The sequence below is a fragment of the Wyeomyia smithii genome, chromosome 2, assembly GCF_029784165.1.
Source record: "Wyeomyia smithii strain HCP4-BCI-WySm-NY-G18 chromosome 2, ASM2978416v1, whole genome shotgun sequence".
NCBI classification, from domain to species: domain Eukaryota; kingdom Metazoa; phylum Arthropoda; class Insecta; order Diptera; family Culicidae; genus Wyeomyia; species Wyeomyia smithii.
Genome location: NC_073695.1, coordinates 71,210,699 through 71,238,282, shown reverse-complemented (window position 1 = coordinate 71,238,282; position 27,584 = coordinate 71,210,699). Strand labels below are relative to the sequence as shown.

The 27,584-nt window shown below is 39.0% G+C and overlaps 4 protein-coding genes across 19 annotated transcripts in view; 2 read left to right on the top strand and 2 right to left on the bottom strand.

Moving 5' to 3' along the window:
• Window positions 1-6,578, top strand: part of LOC129725247 (collagen alpha-1(XVIII) chain) — a 698,730-nt gene extending 692,152 nt beyond the window's left edge. For all 15 annotated transcript variants that reach the window (XM_055680820.1, XM_055680831.1, XM_055680826.1 and 12 more), the window contains 2 exons: window positions 3,713-3,937; window positions 4,693-6,578. In XM_055680820.1, the coding sequence (XP_055536795.1) occupies window positions 3,713-3,937; window positions 4,693-4,756 (289 nt within the window). In that variant the 3' untranslated portion in view covers window positions 4,757-6,578. The remainder of the gene's footprint in view (window positions 1-3,712; window positions 3,938-4,692) is intronic.
• A 1,448-nt stretch (window positions 6,579-8,026) lies between these two features.
• Window positions 8,027-9,073, bottom strand: LOC129719675 (uncharacterized). Its single transcript, XM_055671066.1, has one exon. The coding sequence runs from the start codon at window positions 9,071-9,073 to the stop codon at window positions 8,027-8,029; it is 1,047 nt and encodes a 348-aa protein (XP_055527041.1).
• A 6,334-nt stretch (window positions 9,074-15,407) lies between these two features.
• Window positions 15,408-21,042, top strand: LOC129721061 (trafficking protein particle complex subunit 11). 2 transcript variants are annotated; one of them, XM_055673186.1, is made up of 10 exons: window positions 15,408-15,899; window positions 15,959-16,961; window positions 17,027-18,087; window positions 18,158-18,309; window positions 18,389-18,906; window positions 18,973-19,270; window positions 19,397-19,756; window positions 19,820-19,986; window positions 20,097-20,450; window positions 20,514-21,042. In XM_055673186.1, exons 1-10 carry the CDS (start codon window positions 15,757-15,759, stop codon window positions 20,529-20,531), a joined length of 4,074 nt encoding a protein of 1,357 aa, XP_055529161.1. In that variant the 5' UTR covers window positions 15,408-15,756; the 3' UTR covers window positions 20,532-21,042. The 2 variants fall into 2 exon arrangements, with proteins under 2 accessions (XP_055529161.1, XP_055529160.1); XM_055673185.1 differs by having other exon boundaries at window positions 18,973-19,756.
• On the bottom strand, window positions 20,029-27,451 carry LOC129721064 (uncharacterized). The gene is made up of 2 exons (XM_055673189.1): window positions 22,169-27,451; window positions 20,029-22,103 (listed from the first exon to the last, which is right to left on the bottom strand). Exons 1-2 carry the CDS (start codon window positions 22,245-22,247, stop codon window positions 21,091-21,093), a joined length of 1,092 nt encoding a protein of 363 aa, XP_055529164.1. The 5' UTR covers window positions 22,248-27,451; the 3' UTR covers window positions 20,029-21,090.
• Window positions 27,452-27,584: the final 133 nt, after the last annotated feature.

The following is a 27,584-nucleotide window of genomic DNA, read 5'->3' as shown; positions in this document are numbered from 1 at the left end:
CAAAAATTGTCGAAACTTTTGTAGAACGTAGTGTTGTTTGATTTTGCATTGCTCCGAAAAAACTTTTAAGATGCCTCAGATCCGGTAAAATCAAAGTGTAGACTATCTAGGTGGTTCCAGGGGTCGTTCTGGTTGTGTGGTTATATAAGAAAGGCAGCTCGTATTTCACATCTGCGTTGTGGCGCTTGCTGACCCTTTCTTATGGGGCGTTTTGTACACGCTTAAGCGCATTTTACCCCAAATGGAACTGAAAACAAAATTTTGATTACCTTTTTCAATTCCACGATCTCGACGTATTTCAATGATTTTCAAGACTCTAAATGAACATGTTTGTTAGAAACTGGTTTATCTTCAATCTAGTGTATTTTGTGCATTACAATCTGCATTGACGAGTTCCTAATGCCGGATTCTTTTAAACGTGGTCATATTGCCCCAGGTTCCCTACACTTGCGTCAGGATCAGGTTCAATACAGTTATGTGAAAAATAAAATTGTAAACAAATGGCCATATAATCTCATTTTTTCTGATTCCCTCTTAAGCATTATCAGGTAATGTGTGCGTTTCCTGATCGTCTCGATATTTGTCCGGGCAAAAATGGTCCTATATAAGTCTGTATCATATCTTCTGTATCCCTCTACAACGCCTGCAGACTGAGCTTCTGATTCGGATTTTTCTTTTCAAAACTCGAGTTTCAAATTTCATGTTCCGAGTTATGAAAAGCAAATTTCAAAATCAGGTTTCGTTCAATCCAGGAGACTGCAATTAGATTCTGTATTTTCGTAATTCTGCTGGCAGAAGAATCTTGTTATAGCAGAAAAAGTAGAAAGGTCTTAGCTCGAGTTTATATAAACGCAGGCTTAATTTTTATCGATTGATACAATTTTCTGGAAGCTATTAGCAATTGAAATTTTACCCTCTTAATGTCCCATTACATAGTTCGGCAATTGAGATACTACATTACTTCAAGACTCATTATTACGTTGCACACGGAACTGCGTTGAATAATCCCTCGTCGCTTTATTAACATTGTGTTTTAGCTGTCAGTGGATGTATGTGTTAGTTTTGTATTCGAATGTTATTCAAAAGAAATAGATCTCGAGCAGGAACGTAATGCTGTGGTTGGGTGTGCTGATGTTTAGCAAAGGCTGAGCTTGCAAATGCTGAGCCTGCAAATGCTGAGCTAGCAAATATGGCATATTTCACTGCAAAAATGTCGCATGCCCTCTAACATTTTTTTACCCGAGTTTAAAAACATTAAACACAAAAGTGATCCGTAATAGTGGCTAATCCATAATTTTGGGGGAGGCTGCCAACTGTACAGATTTATCTGGAAATTTACAGATTTTTTCGGTACAGATTCTGTACCGTAAAGATTACAGATTTCGAGAAAAATCACAGATAAGTACAGTTTTTTTAGATGGTTAGAAAACATTAGACAAAACTTTTTGACTGACTCTGCAACGATACAATAAATGCGATCTTGCAATCCACGCACTTAGAATTTACTGTCAAATCTCGGTAATTTACTACCGCGAATGGCACCTCTCGGTTGAAAAACGGCAGCTTATACATTTTTTCGTAAATCTCGATTTAACCAAACTAAAATGTTGGCACAAAATATCCGAAATATCGGCAGTGCTGCTGAATTATGGGTTTCATTGTTTTTTTTTGGCTGAAATTTCAGGAGATTGAACCGCAATGGCTCGGTAATATGCATTACCAAGCCCCATTCTTAAGTGGGCAAAAGTTTTATTGACAATCGAGCTAGTAGTTTGGAATTAATATTAACTGAGTCAACGCAGTCACAGTTTTCTCTAAACAATTCACGTTGAAGCTGTATGAATATATATAATATAAAAACTTTGGGCCAGTGGTACAGATTTTGGTACAGATTTTTCCTGGAAATAGTACAAATGAAAAAGATTTTTGCATCTTCCAGTACAGATGAAAATGTGACAACATTGGGTCTGGGGTATCCTGGAAGTTGAAGTCTGCTCTTGAAATAACATAAGGTCCTGGAGCGATATCTGTCGGCAGTATAAAATACCATAAGACTTCAATGTAGCACTTCAGTTGCCGGATCCTGTACAGTTTTCGTAGAATGTAGCCCAGAATAATGAAGAGAGATGTAGTTCTACGTCAATAATACTATAACGTTGAGTAAACATCTCGACGAAAACTTAGGATCTAGTAATTGCGCATTGCAACTAACGTGACAATAGATTGTATGACAGTTCCCCGAAAACCATCTTTTTGAAACCTGTTTCCCATAATGCACCGAATGTACCAATTCCCCGAAAGTTATTTTCCCGATTGTATCACTTCCCCGAAAAATAATTTCTGAATGTACCACTTCCCCGAAAAATGTTTCCCAGTACAACCTATTTTCCCGAAAACCACAATAGTAACGTTTTCTGCAGATGCACAACTTTTTTTTATCACATGGAGTATTGATCACTAACTAAAACTTCGGTTTGAAACATGCATTTTCACTCTTGTGAAGACCTGCGCTATGTGTAGTCCTTTCAATATAAATATTTTTAAAGAAGGCCGTTACGAATTTTGTTTCCATTTTATGTTAGAACCGTTATCCCACGGCGCCTCAACATCAAAAACTCTTTCAATTTTCGAACAACAATCTGTTTATTTCGTTCGATTTGGTTTAGTCCTTTATTCACTAGATAATGCCATTCCCAGAGCATAACCATTATTTTGCATTCAACCTGTTTTCACTGGCTTTACCGGTCACATAAAACTCCACACATCAATATTTTCTCGCATTTATAGGGCTTTTTTGGAAAGTTGTGATGATTTTATTGCTCCTTTTTAGCTGTTTGTGAACATTTCGAATTAAACTTCACTTGGTTTCGAACTCTAGCCATGGTTTGTTTGAATTTCCTCAACTCGATTATTTGAAGAGCTGAAGCAGGAACTACATTAGAATTGTAAAATGAACTTTTTTTACTGTTTTAGTTATAAATATTCACGTTGAATTCATTCATTGTCAATGTAATTCTCAAGTCCACACATATTGGCAAAACGAGGCAACACACATGCACTGATATTAATAAACGAAACACCAAAACAATTCACCGACACAGGATGATAAGTTGATAAAAATTCAATCTAAATTCTCTCATTCCTGTTGCGTAATAGAATAGAAACATGCTTTGAAAATGTGTTTTCAAAGTGATTTCTCTACCTGAGCACCGGTAACCGGCGATATACTAGAGTGAACCCTCTCGGAAAAGAAAAAGTCAAGTTTTCATGGCAGAACTAAAACAGCATCCAACGTGATCCTTGTACCTACACGCATCTCCTTCCGGGGGAGGTATCGTACATTCAGATCCTGTACGTGAGCGACCATCGCCAACGGTTAGAATGATAGAGTCGCAAAATGAAAAGAAAACCTCTGTGTCGGTGTTTAGACGGCGGGAAATTGCTGTATGTGTACGTGTGCACTTCCTGGAGGGAGAGTGTGTACGTAGTCGTACCGCATATAAAATATTCACTTTAAATTATATATTTACTGTTTATCATTCCATCACCTGCGAATACATGGACCGTTTCTATATTTTTTTCTTTGTTTGTCAAACTTAACAAATAAAATCTGACGTACTAATTAGAATTCAAGAGGAAACAGATTAAAAAACCCCTAGGCCAAATACTACTCAAAGATATAGAAAATTAACCTCCATGTTATATTTTCCAGGCCCCAGAAACTAGTGTGGCATGGTTCCAGTACGCTCGGTGAGCGCGCGATGGACACGTACTGCGATGCCTGGCACTCCGGGTCCCCGGACAAGGTCGGGCTGGCGAGCAGCCTGCTCGGCAATAAATTACTCGATCAGGAGCGGTATTCCTGTGATAATCGGTTTGTGGTACTGTGCATCGAGGCACTGTCTCAGGATCGACGGCGGAAGCGCGACGTCGGTAGGTAAGTTTCACTGTTATCTTCGAGAAATACCGTACAGAGAAATACCGTACAGAGATACGCAAAGAGAAAAGCAGTAAATATGGCAACACTTTGCTAATATTTTATTTTAAACAATTCTGGCAACCACATTTATTTTCGCATGACTTTTCATACGCACTAGAAAGTATAATGAAATTTCGAAACTTTGTAAGGATATATTACTGAGTTTCAGTGCTTGTTCATACAATTATAATAATTTCCAATGCATCAGTCATGAGCATGACGAACACATTTTTCGTTGAAACCATAATTGCACGTGATTCACAGAATTTAAACTGATCGCAACACACATTCTGTACGAAAAGTAACACGCATGAGTTTGTTCACGTTGCACACTTGGAGCCTCGATTTGACGGTTAACTTGGAGTTTTCGACCTCACTCTTTGCGTATCTGTTCATAACACCGTCTGTAATTCAGATTAATGTCTACAACTCTAGTTTTATGCTTCGCATTAAAGATTTTGAGTTAGTCTCAAATTAAAAATTCTCAGTTTCCAATCCTGGATTCAAATATTCAAATAATAAACTTTAAATAATGTTGACTGTTAGTTTTTAGATTGTAACTATGAACTATGAGCCTCGGGTTTTAGATTTAGGATTTTGAAATCTGAAATTCTAGTTTTGGATTTCAAATTCAGATTCTTTTTTTTTTTTCGAAGGAAATTTTCATAATACTCGTCTAGACTAAATTCTTTTCTATTCTTTTCCCTCAACAGCGTTCACGAGTTCACCAACGAGCACGACTACAGCCGCCATCTGAGTGAAGTTTTACAGGTGTAAAATCGCAAAGGAAATGATATCTCTCTTGTAAATCTCAGCAGTTACCTTCCATTGTCACCGACAGCATCACCACGGAAAAATGAAAACACACATCACACAAAAGAAACCACAAAAACCAACAAACGTCACGAAAAGCAAAACATGGCTGCCAAAGTAGACAAAATTTAGAAACAAGTAAACATAGATGAAAAGAAATACATCTTTTATTATTAATGCGTATTTCTCCGCCACGCTAGAGTTCATCGCTCCTGAGCAAATCGAACATTATTCTACGCTAAATGTAATGAAAAATTTAGAACGGCATCTTTTCCAAATATTTAAAACTCTTCACGAACACGGGATTCCTAACTGTAAACTCTAATACGTCATAGCATTGAAGGATTCTAAGTTGCGAAAAATTCTGAACGTTCTAACCTATAAATTTCGTCCTACTCAAGTCTAACATTCAGACCGGAATGGCCTACTTTGACGAAACGATTGAGCAAAACATTTTGCTTGGTGTCATGTCGGCTAGCTAAATTGTAGTCAAGTCAACTATGTAAGTAAACCGATTGAAGATGCGTGACATTTATTTACGAAATGCCAACAAACAAAAGTTAAGCGAGAAGAGATAAGATTGTAAAACTTTAAGAACAATAAACAATGGAAATTGTCAAATTATTCGTAAATGAAGTATGGACAGAGATGTATGTAAAGTTTATGAGACATATCGAGACATCGCAGTTTTTTTGTCTTTACAATTGTGAGTGAAAAAGTGTTTTATTACCAAATGGCTGCCATTTTATAGCTTCCCACACACAGTGACAGTAGGTCTAATTTAACATTCATATCCGGCAAACTGTCCCATATCCTCTTTATCAAATAAGTTGGAGCATATCGAATCTTTTTAATTGGGTACTCTCACTACTTCGCTTGTGTGATCGGGTCACTGTATCCACAGTGGAAAAAATCTAGTATTTCTAACAAACAGATAATGTACAAGATGGGCAGAGTAAAAAAGCCTAAGTAGCGTTTTAATAGTTACGACTTTTTCTCAGCAATACAAAACCTATCAATAATGACCGCAAAGATGGGCAGCAATCTGTTCCAATTTACAGAAAACAAAACCGCGTTGTGAAGTACCGAAACATACCAAAAGTCCGATAACAAGTATTGAAAGCATTTCTAAATTAGTCACTGAATGTTTTGTTCGAAGCGAAAAAGAGATCACCTAACTGTTCAAAGCCGATGATAACAAGACGAACAATAATAGAATGTATGTTATAACAGTTTTAGTTGATTTCATGCTGAAAAATGAATAGATAAGTTTCAAGGTAAACTGACAATGATTTGACAAGAAATCAACCGAGTAATTTTCAAAATTTTGTCACTTTACAACTAACAACTCTATAATTCGAAAACATCCATCACAAAAGAAAACAAATGTCAAAACGTTAAGTGAAAGAAGCATTCGCTTTTGTATCATCATAACTTATGATTCATAAGTCAATACAAGGAAAAGAAACTAGTTATATTAGTAAGGTAATTGTATTTAATGAACAGAAGAAAATAAGTATCTTTTAAGCATTGAGCAAAAATAGTCATCAGTCAAGTTATTTGAGGAAACGTTGTAAACAGATTCTATAATTGAACGTTTTTAACAAATTTTATTTTGTCTTTTCACTTTACACTAACGAAAAAGCCGGAGGACGTTTTAGTGAAACGTAATTTAAAAAAAGCAACTGTATTTAATGCTGCTCTTTAGTGTTAATGAAAAGAAAAACTAACTGTAGAATTAAGGCATTTTTTGTAAATAAAAGATTAAATGAATTCCCGAAAACAATTCTGTTGTTTGTTCTATGCCGATAATATCACTTCCGTAAAATATGAAACTTGATGAAGGATTTCTGTCATAATTTCGAAATGGTGAATATAAAACAGGAGAATCGTCGCAAACTTATTAAAATTACTTGAAGAGTAATCGGGTTGATTATACTTTCCTCTCATTTACTTTTTTTTGCTGCAAGACCACTTTCATGCACCCATAAAAGGATTTTTAAACACAGTCCCTTTATAAAAGCTTTAAGTCTAATACCCCGTTCACACTACACCGCATACCACCTATTGTCTAAGCAAACAAATTTATTTCCAATTTGATAACCGTGTATTTTTTCCCATTAAGGTAGGTTAAAAAATTCCTTAAAGAATAAGCAAATAATGATTAGAATTACACTCTTTGCAATGGGTTTAGGTTAGATTTAGACATTTTCAATATAATAATTTGATTAGATTTAAACATTTGATTTTATAATAATTATTTCAATTAATTAAAGATAAGCAATCACTTACGTTCAGTATTTGTTCTTCGTACAATATAGATAAGATAAGATATTTGATAAAGATTTTTAATTTTACTCGTTCAGATGAGGCTTCGCCTGTATAATGAAGGTTAGAAAATGAGCACATTCATGCTAGACCTCGTTTCCTGTCGTCGTTACTGGACACAGCAGTTGACAACTCGGGAAGCAGGGTTGATTCGATTGTCAGCGTAAAATGCTAGCATGGCAGGTTCGTTACACTCTGCAGGGGTGTGACATGGTGTGTCCGCCCACTCTTGTTCGTGCTATCGAGGCCATATCACCATCCATATTACCTGATATCCCATACAGTCGAGCTATCAACGGATATCACCTCGGCCACATGCTATCGCAGATATCATGTTCGAAAACCAATTATAACCACATTTCAAGCAGTTGGAAACACGGCCAACAGACATTTGACGCAACCCTACAAATTTCGCAATTCGCGTTGCATGCGAGAAAAAAGAAAGGAAATATTTTTGCTATTTTTATCCCGTACATGTTGACAATTGCTCATGAGTGTTTGCGTTGGTGCGAGTCAACTCGCGGACATCTCTATCCTAATCCAATTGCTTATGTTGTTTTGTTTTAGCTTTGACCTGTTTTTGTTTGCTTCTCTTTTCAATTACCAAAGCAAATGTCAAATCATGTCAGTTCACTGTAATGTGAACGCTCGAGGTGATATCCGATATTATGTGGCGATATCAGTCTGAACAAGGCATTAGTCAACAATCGCGAACACAGACGGAACACGACGAGTGATCAGACAAGACACTTATTGCTCTTACAGATATGAAGGAAAATATAATAATTACCTTTCGTCTACCGGTTTCGGGCTACATATTGCCCATCGACAGGACGAGATCCCATGTCCAACTGGTTAAAATTCTCGTACGTTATATCGCACGCGTCGAAGAGAGTGAGCTGGAGATTACTTTCTACCCGTTGTCAAGTTGAAGAGAATTAAGTTGATCGGTGCATCGTCGTCGTTCATCAATGGTTGTTTGGCCGTCGCAATGTACATTGACTCCCAAGCATTGAGGAGACCAATTTTATTGATGCTTTTGATCAGACCCGCCTTATCCCAATCGATCTCGTGTTGGTTACTCACTGTATGTGTTGCTACACTGGATTCACTCGTTTTGTTCATTTCTACTGCTCTTCTATGCTCTTTAAGCCGCACTTTAACTTTTCTTCGTGTTTGCCCGATATATACCGCGTCACAGTCTTTGCACGGTATTTTATCAATTCCAGCTTGTTCGTCTTGTGGAACTTTGTCCTTCAGGTTAACCAGAAGTTCACGTAAAGTGTTAACGCTTTTATGTGCAATATTTATTCCATATCTGCGGAGGGTATGCTTCAGTGGATTCGTGATGGTAGGGTAAAACGGGAGGCCGACTCTTCGAATCTCCTCATTTTCCGGTATTAAAGTGGTGGCGTCTCGTCTGTGTTTCTTTCTTTCGTGCTTACGGAGGATTTTGTCGACGAACTGTTTGTCGTACCCGTTCAATTCGGCTGCTTTATATATTGTTTCTTTTTCTGCTAAAAACTCTTGTTCTTCCATCGGTATGTTGAAGATGCGATCGGCCATGGAATGGAAAGCGGCCTGTTTTTGACCACCGAAATGGTTCGAGTCAGCTGTGATGTAACGATCTGTTGAAGTTGGCTTTCGATAGATTCCAAATTTTAGCTTATTGTTATCCTTCCGTGTAATAAGTAAATCAAGGAAAGGAAGTTTTCCTTCGACTTCTTTTTCAACCGTGAACTTGATTGTGGTGTGCCGTGAGTTAAGAAAGTCGAGAGTTTGTGTTAGCGTGCGTTCCTTCACCAAAGCAAAGATGTCATCCACGTACCGTTTCCATATCCGAGGGAAGAGTTTATTTCCTTCAGCTTCAACCTCGAAATTGGACATGAAAATTTCGGCTAACAGTGGAGACAATTTACTACCCATACTTACACCGAAGACCTGTTTATACATTTTTCCTCTGAACATAAACAAATTTTGTTTCATACATAATTCGGCCACTGACATATAGGCCTCAATGTGATTTGGGGGGGGCGCGGTAACGTTCTAGGTGTGTGCGCAAGTATTTTATTGCTTCATTCACAGGTACACTTGGGAACAGGGCAGTCACATCGAAGGATACTAGGATTTCCCCCCTACGGATTTCCAGATTCTCCACCTGCTTAACCAATTCTACGGAGTTTTTTACGCTTTTCCCCTGTGTCACCGGGTACTTTCTCAGCTCATCTACCAGCCATGCAGCCATTTCTTCAGTGGGTGTGCAGATATTGGACGAAATAGGACGCATAGCTAACGGGTTTTTATGGACTTTTGGTAGGCAGTAGAGGGATGCTACTTTAGGATTCGGAACATGTAGTTTTCTATCCAACTTCTCCTCTCCCATCAGGTGTGCTACTTGTCGCCTAGTAATATTTGCCTGTTCTACCATAGTGTTTAGTGGATCTCTTGGTTTTCCGTTACTTACATTCCTCGTATGGACCCGAATTTATCATGTCGGAGACACGTGAATCGTAGTCTGAGTTGTCCATAATTACGATCGCGTTTCCTTTGTCCGCACGGGAGTAAACCACTTTACGGGACTTCAACCTTCGTACCACGCACCACGTATCAAAATCAATATTTCTAGATTTGTTTTGACTATTTATTGAGCGGGAAATGCATTTTTCTACGACAAGGCGAACCGCGGATTTTATCGAGTGACACTGGTACTGAATGGCACTTTCAATATTATTCACTACATCGGCTATTGGTGCACTAACGGGTAAAATTGCGAAATTTAGCCCCTTGTTAAGCAAATGTAGCTCTTCGCGAGTGAATTGTATGGACGAGAGATTAATCACAAAATTATCGATCATCTGCGGGGATCGGGTTGTTTTTTCTCCTTCCTTTTGCGTACGTGCTAGGCAATGTAGCTTTTTTCGGTGCCTCTGCTTTGTTAGTTTAACGCGTTTGCGCAAATTTCTTTGCACACCAAAAGTTGCAACCAACAGTGCAAAGAAAATATGGTTGATTGAGGAAATAAGAACGAAACATAAAGAAGTGTCCATCGTAGAAGAAAAGTTGTACTCGCTGCATTTACAGTTGCTTAAGCTGGTTGAATACCATACCGCGGCAGAATGTGTTGTGTTTGGATGTATGGAGAAGAGAAAAAAGTGTTGGCAACAAGTGCTATGTGGTGTGCAAAGAAATTTGCGCAAACGCGTTAAACTAACAAAGCAGAGGCACCGAAAAAAGCTACATTGCCTAGCACGTACGCAAAAGGAAGGAGAAAAAACAACCCGATCCCCGCAGATGATCGATAATTTTGTGATTAATCTCTCGTCCATACAATTCACTCGCGAAGAGCTACATTTGCTTAACAAGGGGCTAAATTTCGCAATTTTACCCGTTAGTGCACCAATAGCCGATGTAGTGAATAATATTGAAAGTGCCATTCAGTACCAGTGTCACTCGATAAAATCCGCGGTTCGCCTTGACGTAAAAAAATGCATTTCCCGCTCAATAAATAGTCAAAACAAATCTAGAAATATTGATTTTGATACGTGGTGCGTGGTACGAAGGTTGAAGTCCCGTAAAGTGGTTTACTCCCGTGCGGACAAAGGAAACGCGATCGTAATTATGGACAACTCAGACTACGATTCACGTGTCTCCGACATGATAAATTCGGGTCCGTACGAGGAATGTAAGTATAAAAACGGAAAACCAAGAGATCCACTAAACACTATGGTAGAACAGGCAAATATTACTAGGCGACAAGTAGCACACCTGATGGGAGAGGAGAAGTTGGATAGAAAACTACATGTTCCAAATCCTAAAGTAGCATCCCTCTACTGCCTACCAAAAGTCCATAAAAACCCGTTAGCTATGCGTCCTATTTCGTCCAATATCTGCACACCCACTGAAAAAATGGCTGCATGGTTGGTAGATGAGCTGAGAAAGTACCCGGTGACACAGGGGAAAAGCGTAAAAAACTCCGTAGAATTCGCTCTGACGGAGTTACGGTGCTGCCACCTTCAATTTGTTTACTCTGTGAGTGCAGAAGATAGGAATTTCTTCAAGAGTGAATGTGATAGCAAACATTTTAATATTTTCTCCTAAAATTCGCATACGGGCAGTTCAATGTGTGTGAAGGAGATGATTTAATTCCGTCAGGGCGAATTGGTTAAGCAGGTGGAGAATCTGGAAATCCGTAGGGGGGAAATCCTAGTATCCTTCGATGTGACTGCCTTGTTGCCAAGTGTACCTGTGAATGAAGCCATAAAATACTTGCGCACACACCTAGAACGTTACCGCGCCCCCCCCCCCCCCCACCAAAACACATTGAGGCCTATATGTCAGTGGCCGAATTATGTATGAAACAAAATTTGTTAAAGTGCGGCTTAAAGAGCATAGAAGAGCAGTAGAAATGAACAAAACGAGTGAATCCAGTGTAGCAACACATACAGTGAGTAACCAACACGAGATCGATTGGGATAAGGCGGGTCTGATCAAAAGCATCAATAAAATTCCTCAATGCTTGGGAGTCAATGTACATTGCGACGGCCAAACAACCATTGATGAACGACGACGATGCACCGATCAACTCAATTCTCTTCAACTTGACAACGGGGAGAAAGTAATCTCCAGCTCACTCTCTTCGACACGTGCGATATAACGTACGAGAATTTTAACCAGTTGGACATGGGATCTCGTCCTGTCGATGGACAATATGTAGCCCGAAACCGGTAGACGAAAGGTAATTATTATATTATCCTTTTATATCTGTAAGAGCAATAAGTGTATTGTCTGATCACTCGTCGTGTTCCGTCTGTGTTCGCGATTATTGTGCTAGTTCTTACGTTAGCGTTAAATCATTGTAAAGTGCATTAGTCAACATTGCGCTTTGAGAAGAGATCTTAAAAAAACCTTAAAAGTTGCTGTAATTGTACATAGTTTCACCATAATTTAACTATGTTTTTCATTGTGAATACATAATTTTTACATTGAATATCATTGTCCAGAACAATAAAAAACATTGTTTTTGCCTTTTTAACCATGAAAATCACAGGAGGGTTGTGTGCCCTGCATCACCTGGTCCTGCTATCGATGCTGAGACGCGCTCCGCTATTCGTTGCCATACCACAGCTGTGGCCGTTGTCCGCTGCACTGCTACTGCTGCTGCTAAGGAAGGACTGCTGTTGTTGCAGTCTAGAATTATAATGAGCGGCTTCGAGTGAAACAGGCTCTTATATAGGCCAAATAGCACATTCCAATAAAATAGCAACATTTTTTTGCCAAATAGCACATTTTTTTAAATCTCTCAGATGGTCTCGAGGTACGATGCTGGGCTAACAAGCCAGTCGTCGTAGGTTCGAGTCTCGGCTCGGGAGAGACTGTTATAGTGTCAGTAGGATCGTAGCGCTAGCCCCGCAATTGTCCTGTACACTAAACAGTCGGCTGCGGAGTCTGTGTATGTATAAATGAACAGAAGGTCAAGTTCCGAATCGGAATGTAGCACCAAGGCTTTGCTTTGCTTTTAGCACATTTCAAATAGCAAGGTCTATGGCTCTGTCGACCGTGCTTGGGAAGCAATCATATAACGACCAATCAGAGGCTGAAGTTTTCGTTTTGACAAGGCTCGACTATTTTCAATAGTACAATAGTTTGAAAAATAAAATTACAATTATCTGCATTTGGGAAAAATCTTGGAAGATTTTCCAATCTATTGCTGCAAGAACGAAGGAAATCCATCGAATGCTAACCGCTTTATTAGCATTTGAAATTGGACATATTTTTCACTTTTTTCGGTTTTAGATTTTCATTTCACATCCCTATGTAGCCGAACTTCCTGAGAGAAGTATTCTACTTCAAAAAGAGGGGTTGTTATGTATCTTAACAGCATTTTTCCAGGCACTTCTCCCATACATTTGGAAGTCACTGACAATGTTTTTCATGGTAAAATTATTGTCGGTGGTAGATTCAACAACAAAAAACATTGTTAAAACATGGTAATAACAAAAAACGTTCGCAAGCTTACAGTAAAAATACCATGTTTTTTATGGTTACAATAAAAAATATTGTCCATTCACTGTTCTCACCACAAAGTACATCGTAAATTTTTTTTCAGGCTGTGACGATTAAATAATAAAACCAACACTGTCTGCTTTTTATATTTTTACGGTGCATTAATCGTCGTTTGTAGCTTTCACACTGGGCTTGTTTTCTTTTCCACAAAGGCGATGTTTGCGATGTTCGTATATGAACATTACACACTCCAGGGCTGCCAAGTATACATATTTTTCTGTATCATACAGACTTTTTGACCACGATACAGGAATGATACAGAATAGAGAATTTATACAGAATTTTGATTTTTAATACAAATTTTTACAGAATTTCATCAATCTTTTTTTTTTAAGTTTCGGTTTGAAATTGTGATGTTTAACAAAATGTCGAACTAAAAAACTCATGCCTCACAAACACTTCATCCGAACATCAGTTTTTAGTTTTTCGAATGCGTTTCCCACATAACCTCCAAACTGGCCGATTCGCATCAATGGAATAGAAGAAGGTACGGAGATGGTTTGAGTCTCGGGTTTAAAGGGATTCTTTTTTGTGAACAGTGATGACGTAGAAGTCAAAAAACAATGCCCAAAAATCAATGTTCGGTACATTTTTTTCAAGAAATTTTCACAAGTTATGACAGTTAACGGCTGAAAATGCCTACCTTCGTCGTTGAACAATGCGGAGCACAATTCCAAATGGCATTTTCTTGTTTTTGGAGATCTACGTCACAACCCCAACACGTGCTTCTGTTTACCTTTTTTTCGTTACTAATACAGACAAATGTCTTCTTCTTCCTCACCTTTGTATACCTCATTGGATTCACATAAGGCAATCCACGGGTAACGTTTCAGGTTTCACTGCTTGTACGTCTGTTGTTGTTGTTGTTTTTCAAATTGCAAAACCAAAATACAACCGAACACTAATTCTTTTAATGTCAGAGAAAAAAATCTAAAGAAACATTTTATTGTTTAAAAATTTACCACTTGCAATACTAGAGCAACCGATCTGACAACGTTTGTTTTTCATGCTTTTCGATCTGGATTGCATCCAAGTTGCGATCTCAAACATACCTGAGGCTGTCAAAAGTTGAAAGCAAACTGAAATTAGCTGATCGCAACTGTCTCGTAGATTGCCTTATTCACCATAGTATCCAGTGGGTGCTTTCCCGCATAATCAATAACCATAAAACGTGCCTAACAACTTGTTCGGGATATAGAGATAAGTGACTTTTCACACACGTGCACTAGTAAACGTGTAAACCCTTATATAGTTGCTTTTGTTTCCTCCAAACTGTAAATCATCGCATCTCGTTGCTTCGACTTTTATCACTTTTTACCATTTTTGGTCGATTATGCTCAGCAGCTTCTTCCGATTTCTGATCACGAATGAAAAAAATAATTCAGAAACAAGTTTAAAACATGTAATGAGTGTTCAACTGAATATTTGTCCAGCTGCTAAAAACATAGCATTGCAAACAAAACAGCTGTTTGTAAATATTTTCCTCAACTAGTCGCACTAATACATTCGTACGTAAAAAGGTCTATAGAGATAAGTGACTTTTCACCTACGCACACTAGTAAACGTGTAAACCCGTGTAAAGTTGCTTTTGTTTCTTCCAACTTGTAAATCATCGCAACTCGTTGCTTCGACTTTTATCACTTTTTCACCATTTTTGGTCGATTATATTTAGCGCCTTCTTCCGAATTCTGATCACGAATGAGAAAATTATTTCAGAAACAAGTTCAAAACATATAATGAGTATTCAACTGAATTCTTGTCCAGCTGCTAAAAACATAGCATTGCAAACAAAACAGCTATTTATAAATATTTTTCCCAACTAGTGGCACTAAACTAAAACATTCGAACATAAAAAGGTCTATAGTCCCGACTGTATGGGGTATCGTTAAACCATATGGATTATCATCCGTTTATGGTTATTGATTATGCGGGTTGCGGATAGTTTTGTATGAGAGAAAAAGAGAGCAATATTTTTGCTTTGTTTTTGGTTGTCACAAGCAGTCTGACTGTTCCAAATGGGAATTTGTATAGGTGCGAGCTGGCTTAAAAATCTTTTACTTCGTCCAGTGTGGAATATTTGCGGCTTATTATTTATTACATTCACACGAACAAAATACAGAAAAATACAAATTTTTTACGGGTGCATACAGATATTTCAAAATAAAATCTGGCAGCTCTGACGCACTCACACATCTGCAAAGTCCATCTGACACCGTAATCTGAAACTGTCAAAACGTTGTCTGCAAAAATTTTGTCATCTTCTTGTACTTGTAGTTATTCGAAATCGTGAACAATTTTCGCCTTAAACTTCTTTATCGGTCGTTTTTCAGGATTTATCAGTGTCTGTCACCCAGACAAAATATAATCCCTGCTGTGGGCATAAGGTTAGGTAACTTCGGTATACCAGGCCCACAGCGAAAGCGCCGATGTTTGCGAGTGAAAAAAAGCGGAGAAACAAAAGTGAAATTTCTCGCTTTCGGGCAAGGCTGGTAACAAAAACTGCTGATAAGGAACCGTGCCGGGATTTAACGTTGTTTGAGCGAGGCCCGAGTAGTATACTATAGTGCCGGAGAATGACGTTGGATGCCAGCGTTTTACCATCGGAGCTGGTAACCACCGCTCAGCCATTAGTTGGGCTATCCGGCTTGGATGTGCAGCGGAACACTATCCACAAAACGATCTGGGATGCGTTCAACAACGGCAAAAAGCCAGAAAGGTACCTAGATTCTTACCAACGGATACTATAAAATTATTTGTTCTTGTTTCTAATTTCAGCGAATCTATCCAATATAAGCTTCTTCCACCCAGCTATGAATTTCCTGTTTCGAAACCAAAACACCAATCCTACGAATGGTATCATCCAAAAGGTATCTTGAAACGAAACTGGATGCTGAAACATTTGCATGTTTTGCCGGCAGTCGTAGTCCTGTTTCAGGATCTAGAATGGAATGATCCACAGTGGAGTGAGAAGCAATTGCAGTGTGCTTCCATTATCCAGTCGCTGAAAAACTCACTCCAAGGACGAAACACCCGGCTAGCGGTAGTTTTACTTCAAAAAGGTGCTAGCATACCTCAAGGAGATGATTTACTTGCTTCCGAGAGGGCATCCCACTTGACCAGCACCTGTGACATTACCGCAAAAATGCTTTTCGTGCTTCCTCACAACGATCATTTAATGAATCACATACTGAGACTGCAATCCGCTTTTCTGGAGCTTGCCCAGTCTTACTATACCCAAATGATGAAGCAAATTCGGTCGCATCGGGAACAGCTTACAGAATCCCACCAAATGCTGAAAATTCGGCACCAATTTAAGCTTGGCTTTATTTCCGAGCTCAAATTGGATCAATCGAACGCACTGCGACACTATCGCCAAACCTACGCCAATCTAGACGAGATTCGAATCGTAGACACCAACTGTCTCGAAGTCAAAACCCTCGCCGGTTTCGTGAGCTACAAAATTTGTCGTCTATTTTTCAAACTCAACGCACCAAAGGATTCGATATCGCACTTCAAGAACCACATCACCAAATATCGCAACCGAACTGGTTTCAAGGAGCTACTCTTCGAGCACTACGCCTGGCTGAGTGTGCAGTACAGTGCCTTCGGTGAGTTGTTTTGCGACGCAGTCAAAAACGGACTGGCGCCACTGCAAACCCAACATCCTGGTATTTACTTCCACAAAGCGGCTGAATATGTAGGCAAGCGCAAGGAGGCATTTTTGCAGTGTTCCGCACTGGCACCCCCAAGTGAAGCCCAAACAGGTGGCGCTGGACAGGTAATTTAGCAAATGACTTAGCGCTGAGGTATTTTTTTTATAAATTTGTTAATTTACACTTGCAGGCTTCTTCCACAAATGCTAACGCGGTGCTGTACAGTGACTTTTTCGGTATACGAGGCACGAAAACAGGTGAACCTGTTTCCGAGCAACAAGTTATCTGCCTGGTACAGGAGATAGAGAAATCCCACAACCATTCGGCAGCTATCATCACCCTATTGGGACAGGCCATGGCGCAGTATAAAGTGTACAAATGTTTACGCTTTCGCAAAAAGCTGGCAATCGATATGGCCGAGGAATATCTAAAAAGTGGAGATCACTCGAAGGCGCTCACGCTTTACTCGCTTATGCTGTCTGATTATCGAGTGGACAAATGGTACACGATATTCGCCGAAGTTCTGTTGAAAACGTTGCGGTCTGCTTATCTTTCCGCATCGGTGCCCGATTTCGTGGCATGCAGCATTGAGGCGTTATCACCGCGAATTGAGATGGAAAAAACTGATCGCATTCTGGTATTGGAAAACCTCTGGAAAGTATTCCACAATGTGTCTCCGGTTTCGAGTAGGCAAATTTCACCGGAACTGTCGGCCAGCTGGCAAACCGCATTATCCTCTTTCAATAATCCCATAAAACTTGACCTCGATCGATTGAACGACCTAATAGAATGCAAAATAAGTTTCGATAAACGGCAGATAAGAAACGACGAAAAACTGCATCTCCAACTGTACGTCCGTTCCGTAGTAGAAGTTCCTTTGAAGTTGAAAAACTTTTCCGTTTTGTTAACAGATCTGAAGTCAAGTTCGGTTCGAGTGCCAGCAACTCAGTATTGTGAATATGTTTTAGAGGAAAGCGAAGCTGGACAGGTACAGCCGAAGCCGATAGAAGAATTTATACTGGAACCCAATAAATGCTACCGTATACTATTTATTGGAGAATGCTATCAGTTTATGGAGAATGTTAACGTACATATTTTCCGTTTGGAAGTGCAAATGGGATCAGACCGAACCTACGCCATTCTTTCGCTGCGCGAAAAACTAAACATTCAGCGAGTATTCAAACACTTTAATCCGCATCGTGACTGTATGGAGAAAATATCGGTCATCGGTTCGTGCTATATCATTCCAACGTGAGTGGGGTTATTATACCTAATACTTTACTTCTACTAAACGAAAGAATAAACAAATTTTTCTCTTCAGGTTTCACCTTGGATCACAGACCAAACAAAACAACCAACCAATGCTGACAAATGAGTTTTACAAAATTACGACAAAAATTATGAATAACTCCGATCTCTGTCTGCAGAACGTTGGAGTCAGTATCAGTGTGCCTCAAGCTTTAAGGAGTAATGGTAAGTTTAAAATTGTTATAATCGACTCCTCAGACAAATATGCGTGAACCCCTTCAATACAGTTCTTTCATTTTTACAGTCTTTTTAACGACGGATCTGAGTCATCCGCTGCAGAAAATAAATTCCCACGTTCAGATCGACATCGGTGAACTACAGATGCAATCAACGACAGCAATATCTTATTTCGCAACTAGTCTTGTCGAGGGTAACATCGAATTGCGCCAGCGACTTTTCTATCAAACCGAAAACCTTCATCAAACGAAACCTGTAGCTTCATCCGCGGTGGATTCTCCTTCTACCCCGAACAGTGAGAAAGAAGATCTGGCCAAACTGATCGCCAGCGAGCGTAGCGCATTAAAGTACAACAATAATCATAATGTTAAAATCGAATACCTAAACGACGAACAGGTGCGCAAGATCAAGGAGGATACCATCGTGGTGCCTTGCATTGAAGAAATTAGGCTAGTTGGGCAGTTCTATACACTGAGCCGAGAGCCCCTGGTTAGGGCTTTTCGAAATGAAGATTTTATCCTAAGAATCGCTATGGAAGTCAAAGCTCCGGATAGTGTGGATATTTTGGAGACGCAGTTCATAAGTGTAAGTAACGTCAGTCTGGATTTATTTTTTAGGTGTGCGTACAATAACAACAAATCTTTGTTCTAGGACCACAACATTCTAGAAAAACCTTACAAAGGCAACCAGCGGGTTATCGGAACAAAGCTTACTCAAAATACCCGCTTTCAAGACCTGCGGATACTGCATCCCTTAAACTGCACTCGAAATTGGATAACGCAAAGCGATTATCTAAATAACGATGTTCGTCTGACGTTCAGTCGCAGTCAAACACCGGATCAAGTAAGCAATGGTGGAACCACATTGCCACAGTCGCGCCCTATCATGTCCGATGAGCATTTCAACCGAAGCTTGCTGGCAAAGCTTCCAACTAATGCAACCATTATCGGTAGCACTAATGCCAATCTAACGAATCAGTTAAATCTCCCACTAACCGCTGCTTCGTCCAATTCTTCTACTAATAATGCTGCTCCTCCGGGATCATCACCGGTGCCAATGGCTACTGGTCAACCAGGATTGATGACTTCATCCACGGGGAGCGCTGAGGATTTCAAAGTACGACCACTTCCGGTTGGTACTATCGGTGCTGTCAGCGGTGACGATCAACTGCGAGATGATTTTACCAAAGGACTGACAAAAGTGAAAAATATCTACAACCAAGCAATCGACTGTGTTCAATTGACCAACAACGAACGGAACGGGTTCATCAATGCCGGGCTAAGTGCGCTGTCAACCGGTAAAGGACGGACAGGAGAGTCGGATGGGACGGAACCAACCGAAAAGTCACTTATTTTTGGTGTTTACTGTATCCGCTGGTGCCGCAGTTCTTCCCCAGGTGTGATCAACGAGTCAAAATTTGTGATTCACGGTATAGGTCAGTCTGTTTTCTAGCGTCTCTGAACAGAGAGAATAACTTAAGTTTTTCTTATACTTACAGAGGTGACAGACCCATCGCTTAACCTGTACTGCTATCTCGAGGAAAAGATGTTCGTGCGTATCCCGATGACGCTGCGTATCACGTTGAAAAATCCGACGCGAAAAATACTACACCTGCAGGCTCTGCTGAATAGTTCGGATAGTTTTATGTTCTCTGGACATAGACAAGTGAGTTGAGCTACACATTTTGATTTCTCTTGGTCCTAATTTCCAGATTCGCAATAAACTTTTACATAAACAATTAATATACGACACTAAAAAATATCCCCCCATTACAGCTCAATGTAACGATTTTCGCCTTCTCTACGTACGATCTGCTGTTCAACCTCTACCCCCTAAAGGCTGGCTGGCAACCACTACCGGAATTACAACTCGAATACATCAATCACTCGGGTGCGACAGGATCGAACGAACTCGCATCGAACAGCACCAGTCAGCAGCAACTGTCGTCAGTAGTTGCAACCGGAGGCAAAGGAACCCCCGTTCCGATGAACATATCGGCCGGTTCGAACGAAACCAGCAATACTCAACTAGGGGAGGCCGGTGAAAACCAAGAGAGCCGGGAAGCGCAGCTGAAAGCAGAGCTCGACACCCTGATCAAACGATGGATGCCCAAAATGGTTTTCATTCACGTGAGTTTTAATCCCCGTCCCCGTGAGCGAGGCATTTGAATCAGTATTTTCTTCTTCTTCCAGCCACCGACCCGCAACTGAGCAAGATAGGTGCAAAACCGAAAACACGTGTAATTCGAAAAATGTTACGAGTTTTAGCTGTTGCAATGGATAACTTTTTCAATGTGACTGGCACTTCCATGTAGGTACATATTTTTTTTTATTCTTTGGTTTAAAGTAGTAGAACAAAGCAAAAACTACCTAGATTTGAGTTAGTGAGTTAAATGATTAATAATATTTAGAAACGTAATTTTAATCCTCTCAAATGGATTGAAACTTCCTTCAATAGTAGCAAGAGTTTTGAATCAACAACGCTGTGTTATGTACATATTTCTGGTAGGCATAAAAATGAAACATAAACTTTATCATTATTACCAACGGAAAAAAATTAAGCAACGTAGCTAAGCGAATTATCTAGGAGCTGTGCAGAGTTTGTAAGAAATATGATGTTGGCAATGTTTTATTTAGTGTTGGAATATTGGGTAAATTGGCTGTCCTTTGCCATGAGCGGAAACAAAAGTTACAATAATATTTATTGATTTCAACTGATTAACTAGAACGCCCCAGCTTTACTGCAAATATCACGTTTCCTTCCTGTGCGTCACACGATGAAATCTTCAACACAACAGCTTGTCATTTGGTCATAATTAAGTCCTTCATTATTGCGATCATCTGCGGATTCACCTAGGAAAAAGTTGTAATTAGCCCAATAAGGATCTTCGCTGGAAAATTCCACACTGGTTTGGGTGCTCTGTAAGCTATCATCATGGACGAAATTCTGCTGCTTGGCAGACATTCGCAACATTAGCCACAGCAAACGAGCTGGATCACACTTCAATTCAGCCGCCAGCTGAAGGGCACAGTCGTCGTTTAAATCCAATGTTTTGGACGTACGCTGAATGGAAACGTTGCGCTTGGCTGTTATACGCAACGGGTTACCGATCATTGCTTGCACGGAAGCATCCCGCAAACGAGTGATGTGATACTTCTGCACTCCAACGTCTCGGCTTTCCAAACTAATCGTTTGATTGGTGGCATCTTTAAAACTGATCGTCTCTGTATTCGTAGATGTGGACACAGTATTTTGTCGGTCGCAACACTTTCCGGTTGGTGTCACTTGCACTGCAACCGTGCAAAGTTTTGGTTGCATAACGTTCGTTTGGACACTGACATCATTTCGGTTTTGAACCAAATCCTTTTGATGTTGTGAAATACCTCGATTAGGAGCGTCAGGCTCGACGCTTTTGCTTGACATTTGATTCGTGTCCATACTGAAAACGTCCTGGGATCTACTTTGTAGCTGCATTTTCTCGTAAGCCTTGCGTGATTGCTCTAACACTTCCTCCAAAATAACATCATATTCTCTCAAGATAGTCTCGTGGTCCTGATATTGCTTGAGCAGCTCATACTGTCCATTAAACAAACTTCCAGATACGTTTGCAGAACTTTCTTCCGTAGAACCGGTCGCAGTATCAACCAGGGTTTCCAAACCTTTCACCATCTTAGCTTTCGATACCCGCTGAGAACGCCTAGCCTTCGTTGCGGATGTTTTGGAAACTCGAATCCGTCCACGACGGCCTGACTTTTGGGATGACTCAATAACGTCCTGCGACGCTGAAAATGTTAAGAATATATAGTGGTGGAATTATATCAGAACGCCTTGACCACTTCTTAGTTACAGTTTTCCATATCTTGAAAAGTTGATGGTGGAAACGAGTTATATTTCGTCAGGATCGCGTGTTCATCACATTGTAGCATGCGTTGCTGAGAGCAACCAAAGAGAAAACCAAACAAATGTCTTTCTTGTATCGTTGTTGGAAGACCGGTACAGCGAAACCTTTATGATTAGGACACGCTAGGTCTTGGGAAGTGCACTAAATGAATATTTAGTAATTGGATTGAGTAAACTCATCGGACACTTTAAATAAGCAATTTTTACACGAAAACTCAAAATATGCGGCGTTAAAAACGACTTTTCTGAAAAATCCGCGTAAATTCCTGAATCCGCGTAAAAAAGATCTCGTACAAGCAAGCGGACAAAACTATTTCCATCACTTAGTATTTTTTCTACTTGTTATGATCGAAACAAGTTGCTTCAAATCATTTGCAGCTGTATCACGGTCATGTCATGACCGTGTAATTTATTGTAAAAAAAGCGGAAATTATTTATGGACTTGTTTGAACCCCCCTCCCCTCTTTTAGTGACTGCTCTCCCATTTCTCATAGGCTTTTGTCAAAATCAAACTCAAAATTTGAGTGCCTCTAATAAATATATAAGGAACATGTATGTCAAGTTTGCTGAATATTGTTCAAGGCATTCCGCAAATATGGTAGAAAATGGGAACACAGCGATTCTTGTACCTACAGTCGTCGTTCAATAACTGCAACATCTTTACATTGCAGTTATCGAATGCCGTTCGATAACTGCAATACTTGACAGATGCCAAAATTTAGAGGGGGTCCGTCACTGCCATTTTTGTTTTCAATGATGTCGAAATGTATTTTTTTGATGGAATAGTGGCCAAAAATAGCAGAAAACTAAAATAGGCAATCTTTTTGATTAATCAATTTGATATTCATATTTCCGCATCATAATTTATTGCGTTTTAGTAACTACTTTACATAATCAGTAAGTTAGGGTGGTCGGTATTACCGACTTTTCGGAAAACCGGTATTTCGGTATTCATAGAAATAAAAACCGGTATTTTTATTTTTTTTTTGGATTAATACAAACCAGAGGCGACTCCTGGTCTTTGAACCTACTTGTTCAACTACAAAATTCTGAAAATCATAGTTTGGAGAAAAAATGACAATCATGTCCGCGAAAAAACGTAAGTCATTCCTCTGTACTATTTAAAAATAAAACTGAAAAATAATTAAATATATACATAAATTGGGATTTGAAGATTTTTTTTACTTAGCAACTCAGGTTGTATCGAAGTACGTGTCGCTGCATAATTATGTTTTTGCATTTATTAGTACGTTTATACTTCATTACGATCCGGATTTTTTTTTGTAAGATTTGGACCATTGCGACCATTGTTTATATCTCTTGTGGTATACGATCCAGATACAACACTGAATAAGTTTACCAGTGTTTGGAAAACTTCAATGAATGAATCCAGTGATATGCTTACGAAGAATACAATTTAGAAACTCATAACAAAAAACATGTAGATTTTTATTACAATTTTCTTTTACATCGCAAAACTTAGTATTAAATTAGTAAATAACTTTAAAATTCTTAGAAAAAATTTTTTGAAACTGTTCAGAAGAGTAAATGATTGAAGAAGAAAATGAAATGACAATCAGATACGAATTTACATTTTACGAATTCGATGCTCTTTAAAAAGCTTGTCCAAATTCAGTTGAATCTTAGAAAGCATTTTTCTTAGCTAGAATTATTGCTAATAAATCCGCTGCGGTATGAGAAACGAAACTTTGAGCATGCTACAGCTATTTAAATTTCACTTTTTCAAGGAGCAGTAATTTTTAGGATGAAATTCTGAAAATTACAACTTGTCCATAATTGGGTGCAACCTGTGCAATACACATATAGACGCCAAACAAACAAAAATAACTAATCCAAATTGGTTTTTATAAATTATTTTTTTAGTTTTACTTTTAAATAGCACAAAACGAATAATGACTTGCGTTTTTTCGCGGACATGATTTTGATTACTGCCTCAAACTATGATTTTCAGAGTTTGTAGTTGAACTAGTAGGTTCAAAACCCACGAGTTGTCTCTGTAATTATGAGTGTGTGAAGATTAGCTGAAAATATATGTTTTGGTTTGTTGATATGAAAATTTTTGACATATTATCGATACACACAAACACATCGTCTGAATCCAAGCAGAACAAACAAGAAGGAAACAAAAATTGATAAATAGGTAAGGGTAAATTAACATTCAATGTTGCTTCTGTCTAAATGTAATTATTATATACACTGTCATGTGATTTTTAACGCCTGCCTAAGTGGGTAGCATTTATTATCCTTACAATGATTTATGGATATTGTGCCATTTTTTTTATTCTAGGAAAAATATCGGAAATACCGTTTTTTTCGCCTCTCCAATACCGGTATTCCGGTATTGGGATAATTATCGGTTTTACCGGTCACTACAATAGAACATTTTACGACACGTTTCTGAACTCAATTCGTGAATGAAATTTTGACAGAAAGCTCGGAACCGCTGACATAACGCAAGTAAAAGCAACATCAATGTCAGCAGAATCCATAACACCTGTCAGTTCGTAAAATGGTCTATTTAACGCTAGGTCACAAAATATTGTTTGTGACCTACTATGCACTGCCTCGCTGAGTAGTGAAAGCTAGCCAAACAATGCCCAAGGGGTTTTTTTCTTCCATAATAATTACGGAAAGTGAACCACATAACATGATGATTTTGCTTCATTAAGTAATGGAGATCTATATTCTTCCAATTAGAATTAAGAGACAACAAGTAAACGAAGACAAAAAAAAGTCGAGAGAAATGAGTCCTGTTGAAATGTTTCAAGAGATTCAACAATTTTCATTTTCGAATGCATCTAGAATCCCCCTGCAAGATCTGTCACTTCAATGTCAATTATGGCTTTGACATCAGATTTGACAGATTGCGATCCGATAACTGCAAAGTTGTTGCAGTTATCGGTCTTGCAGTTAAAAAGCGTTGCAGTTAAGTCTTGCAGTTATCAAACGTCGAATACAAACGAGTATTAAAAAATCCGACCTCAAATGAGTCTAATTATCGACAAGTCGAGACTAGGGTATGGTCCGAATAATGATGAAAACACAGCGCAGGATCAGGATCCGAAAATAAATTCGAAAGTAACAATGATAAGCGATTGCCTAGGTCACTGATTACGTATACGTACTGATAACACCTATTACTCTCAATAAACTATTGGTACACAGTTCAGATATCATAGAAGCATCTGTTCTGCCTTTTTGGTAAACTATCTTAAATGCTTTAGAAACCTTACATAAGCTTATCAGAGAAAAAAAGCATCAAGGATCAATGGCAATACTATGTACAGATAAATATTTAATACTATATACACAGACAAACAGACGTGCCTGTTAGAAGAAAAATCCTGAAAAATCTTCGTCCATATTCGAAACGACTTTTGTCTTTGCTAATGGGTGTGCACCCTTGCTTAAATCAACATCAGCGGCATTTGTGACGGTTTTTGTCTTTGATAAGGGACCATCCATTAATGATGTCACGCACTTAGGGGGGGGGGGGGGGGAGAGGGTTTAGATTATTGTGACATTTTGTGACATATGGGGAAGGGAGGGTTAGCTTGAGTGTGACATCACATTTCAACTCAAAAAAAAGACACAGCCATACCACAACTCAGAACTATTTGATGATCGCATCATTCATTCATATTGTCGCTGCAGCACTACTCTGCAATTCGCTGGTGAGTCCAGCGACGCGAAGATTTCTAGCGACGTCATTTTGTATGATTGTTTCTCGCACAGTACAATGCAGTTTTAATGTTCTTTGATTAAATTGACATAGTTTTGCGACTAGAAAACAATCAAAACTATGAGAAAATATTACAGTCGCATATTTCGGGACATTTTATGTTGAATCAAAGACTACATTATATTAAAATACTACGAAATTCGCTGGAAAATCCTTGTCAGACGAGCGACCTGTCACTTCCGATTTAGATTTACGATCACTTTTTTTTTGCTGAACATTCACTTGAGATAAAGCGAAGTATTTTTTTTAAGTTTAGAAAACATAATGTTCATAATGTTGTTATTTTGCCGTGCATGTTTGTTTATGAATGACAGCGCAATTCAGTGCATTTTTAGTATATCGTGACAAAACGTGAATAAAAATGATTGGTTATTGTACCATGTGGAGAAAATTTGGATTGCGAATTGTTTTAAGAAGAGGAACTAAATATGGATGGTCTTTTAGGAATCAGCAATGATATTGCAGTTAGTTATGCGACTCCATCAACAAAATGCTGGGACCAAGGATTGAGCGTCATTTCTAGTTATCTTTTATAATCTTCTTTTCCTTTCAGTTATTTTAGTAAAATCGTTCCAAGTTAGAAAAAATGCATTTTTTACAAATTTCTCAATTTTTAATCAATTATAACCAAGCAGGGGATATAAAAACGTGACGTGTAAACGTGTTACTGAGGGGTGGGGGTCAAAAAAGTTGTGACAGTTTGTGACAAGGGGGAGGGGGAAGTAAATTTTTGCCAAATTTTGCGTGACATCATTTATGGATGGTCCCTAATGAATGTGCACGTTTGCTTTTAGCGACACTGGCCGCGTTATTGCCCACTAAGAAAAATTTAAAAATAATCGAAATGGTCGATGAAATCGCCATTGAGTGGCACTGTGTTGTCTGTGCTATATATTTATATGTACAAAACAATCACTTGCGTTGCGATTTTTTGTCCTGAATTCTCTTACGTTCAACGCACTGTGCGTCTTAGCAACGGCTAACTTAACCATCGCTATCATAACCTTTTGTTGTGTATGCAGGAAATAACCTAACATCCGTTTTTAAAATTAGTTATTTGCTATGATCTACTGTTGAAGAAGTGTCCGTTCATGTTGAACAAACAAGTAATGGAGTCTAACACCGGTATAGCTCATCCATACATTGTATCCCACAAAACTAAAGCGCAGATGAAACAGTTTTTCGATTTCTCCTCGTGCCCAATTGCACCGGACGAAAACACGCGTGAATTGATAATGAAACGACGCCACGTAGGTGTGTTCACGGGTCGTAAGCGCGAGTACAACAAATGGCGAACGCGATTTTTGGCGCACTTGAAGCAACTCGATTTATTGGACACAATCGAGCGTACCCCACCTGAGGAACCGTTTGCTGGACAAGCAGACGTAAGCGCGAAGAAACGAGCTTCCCGGGAGCAATTGTATCAGAAACGATGCGAACGGGACTGCGCAGTGATCGACGAGTTTTGTACCACCATCGAGGGTCCCCCGCTGCAGGCAGTGGCAAACTGTAGCTACGCTAAGGATTTACTAGACACTTTGGATCAAATCTATCTAACCAAGTAGCCTAAGACAAGCTGAAAGTTAAAAGTGACAAAACA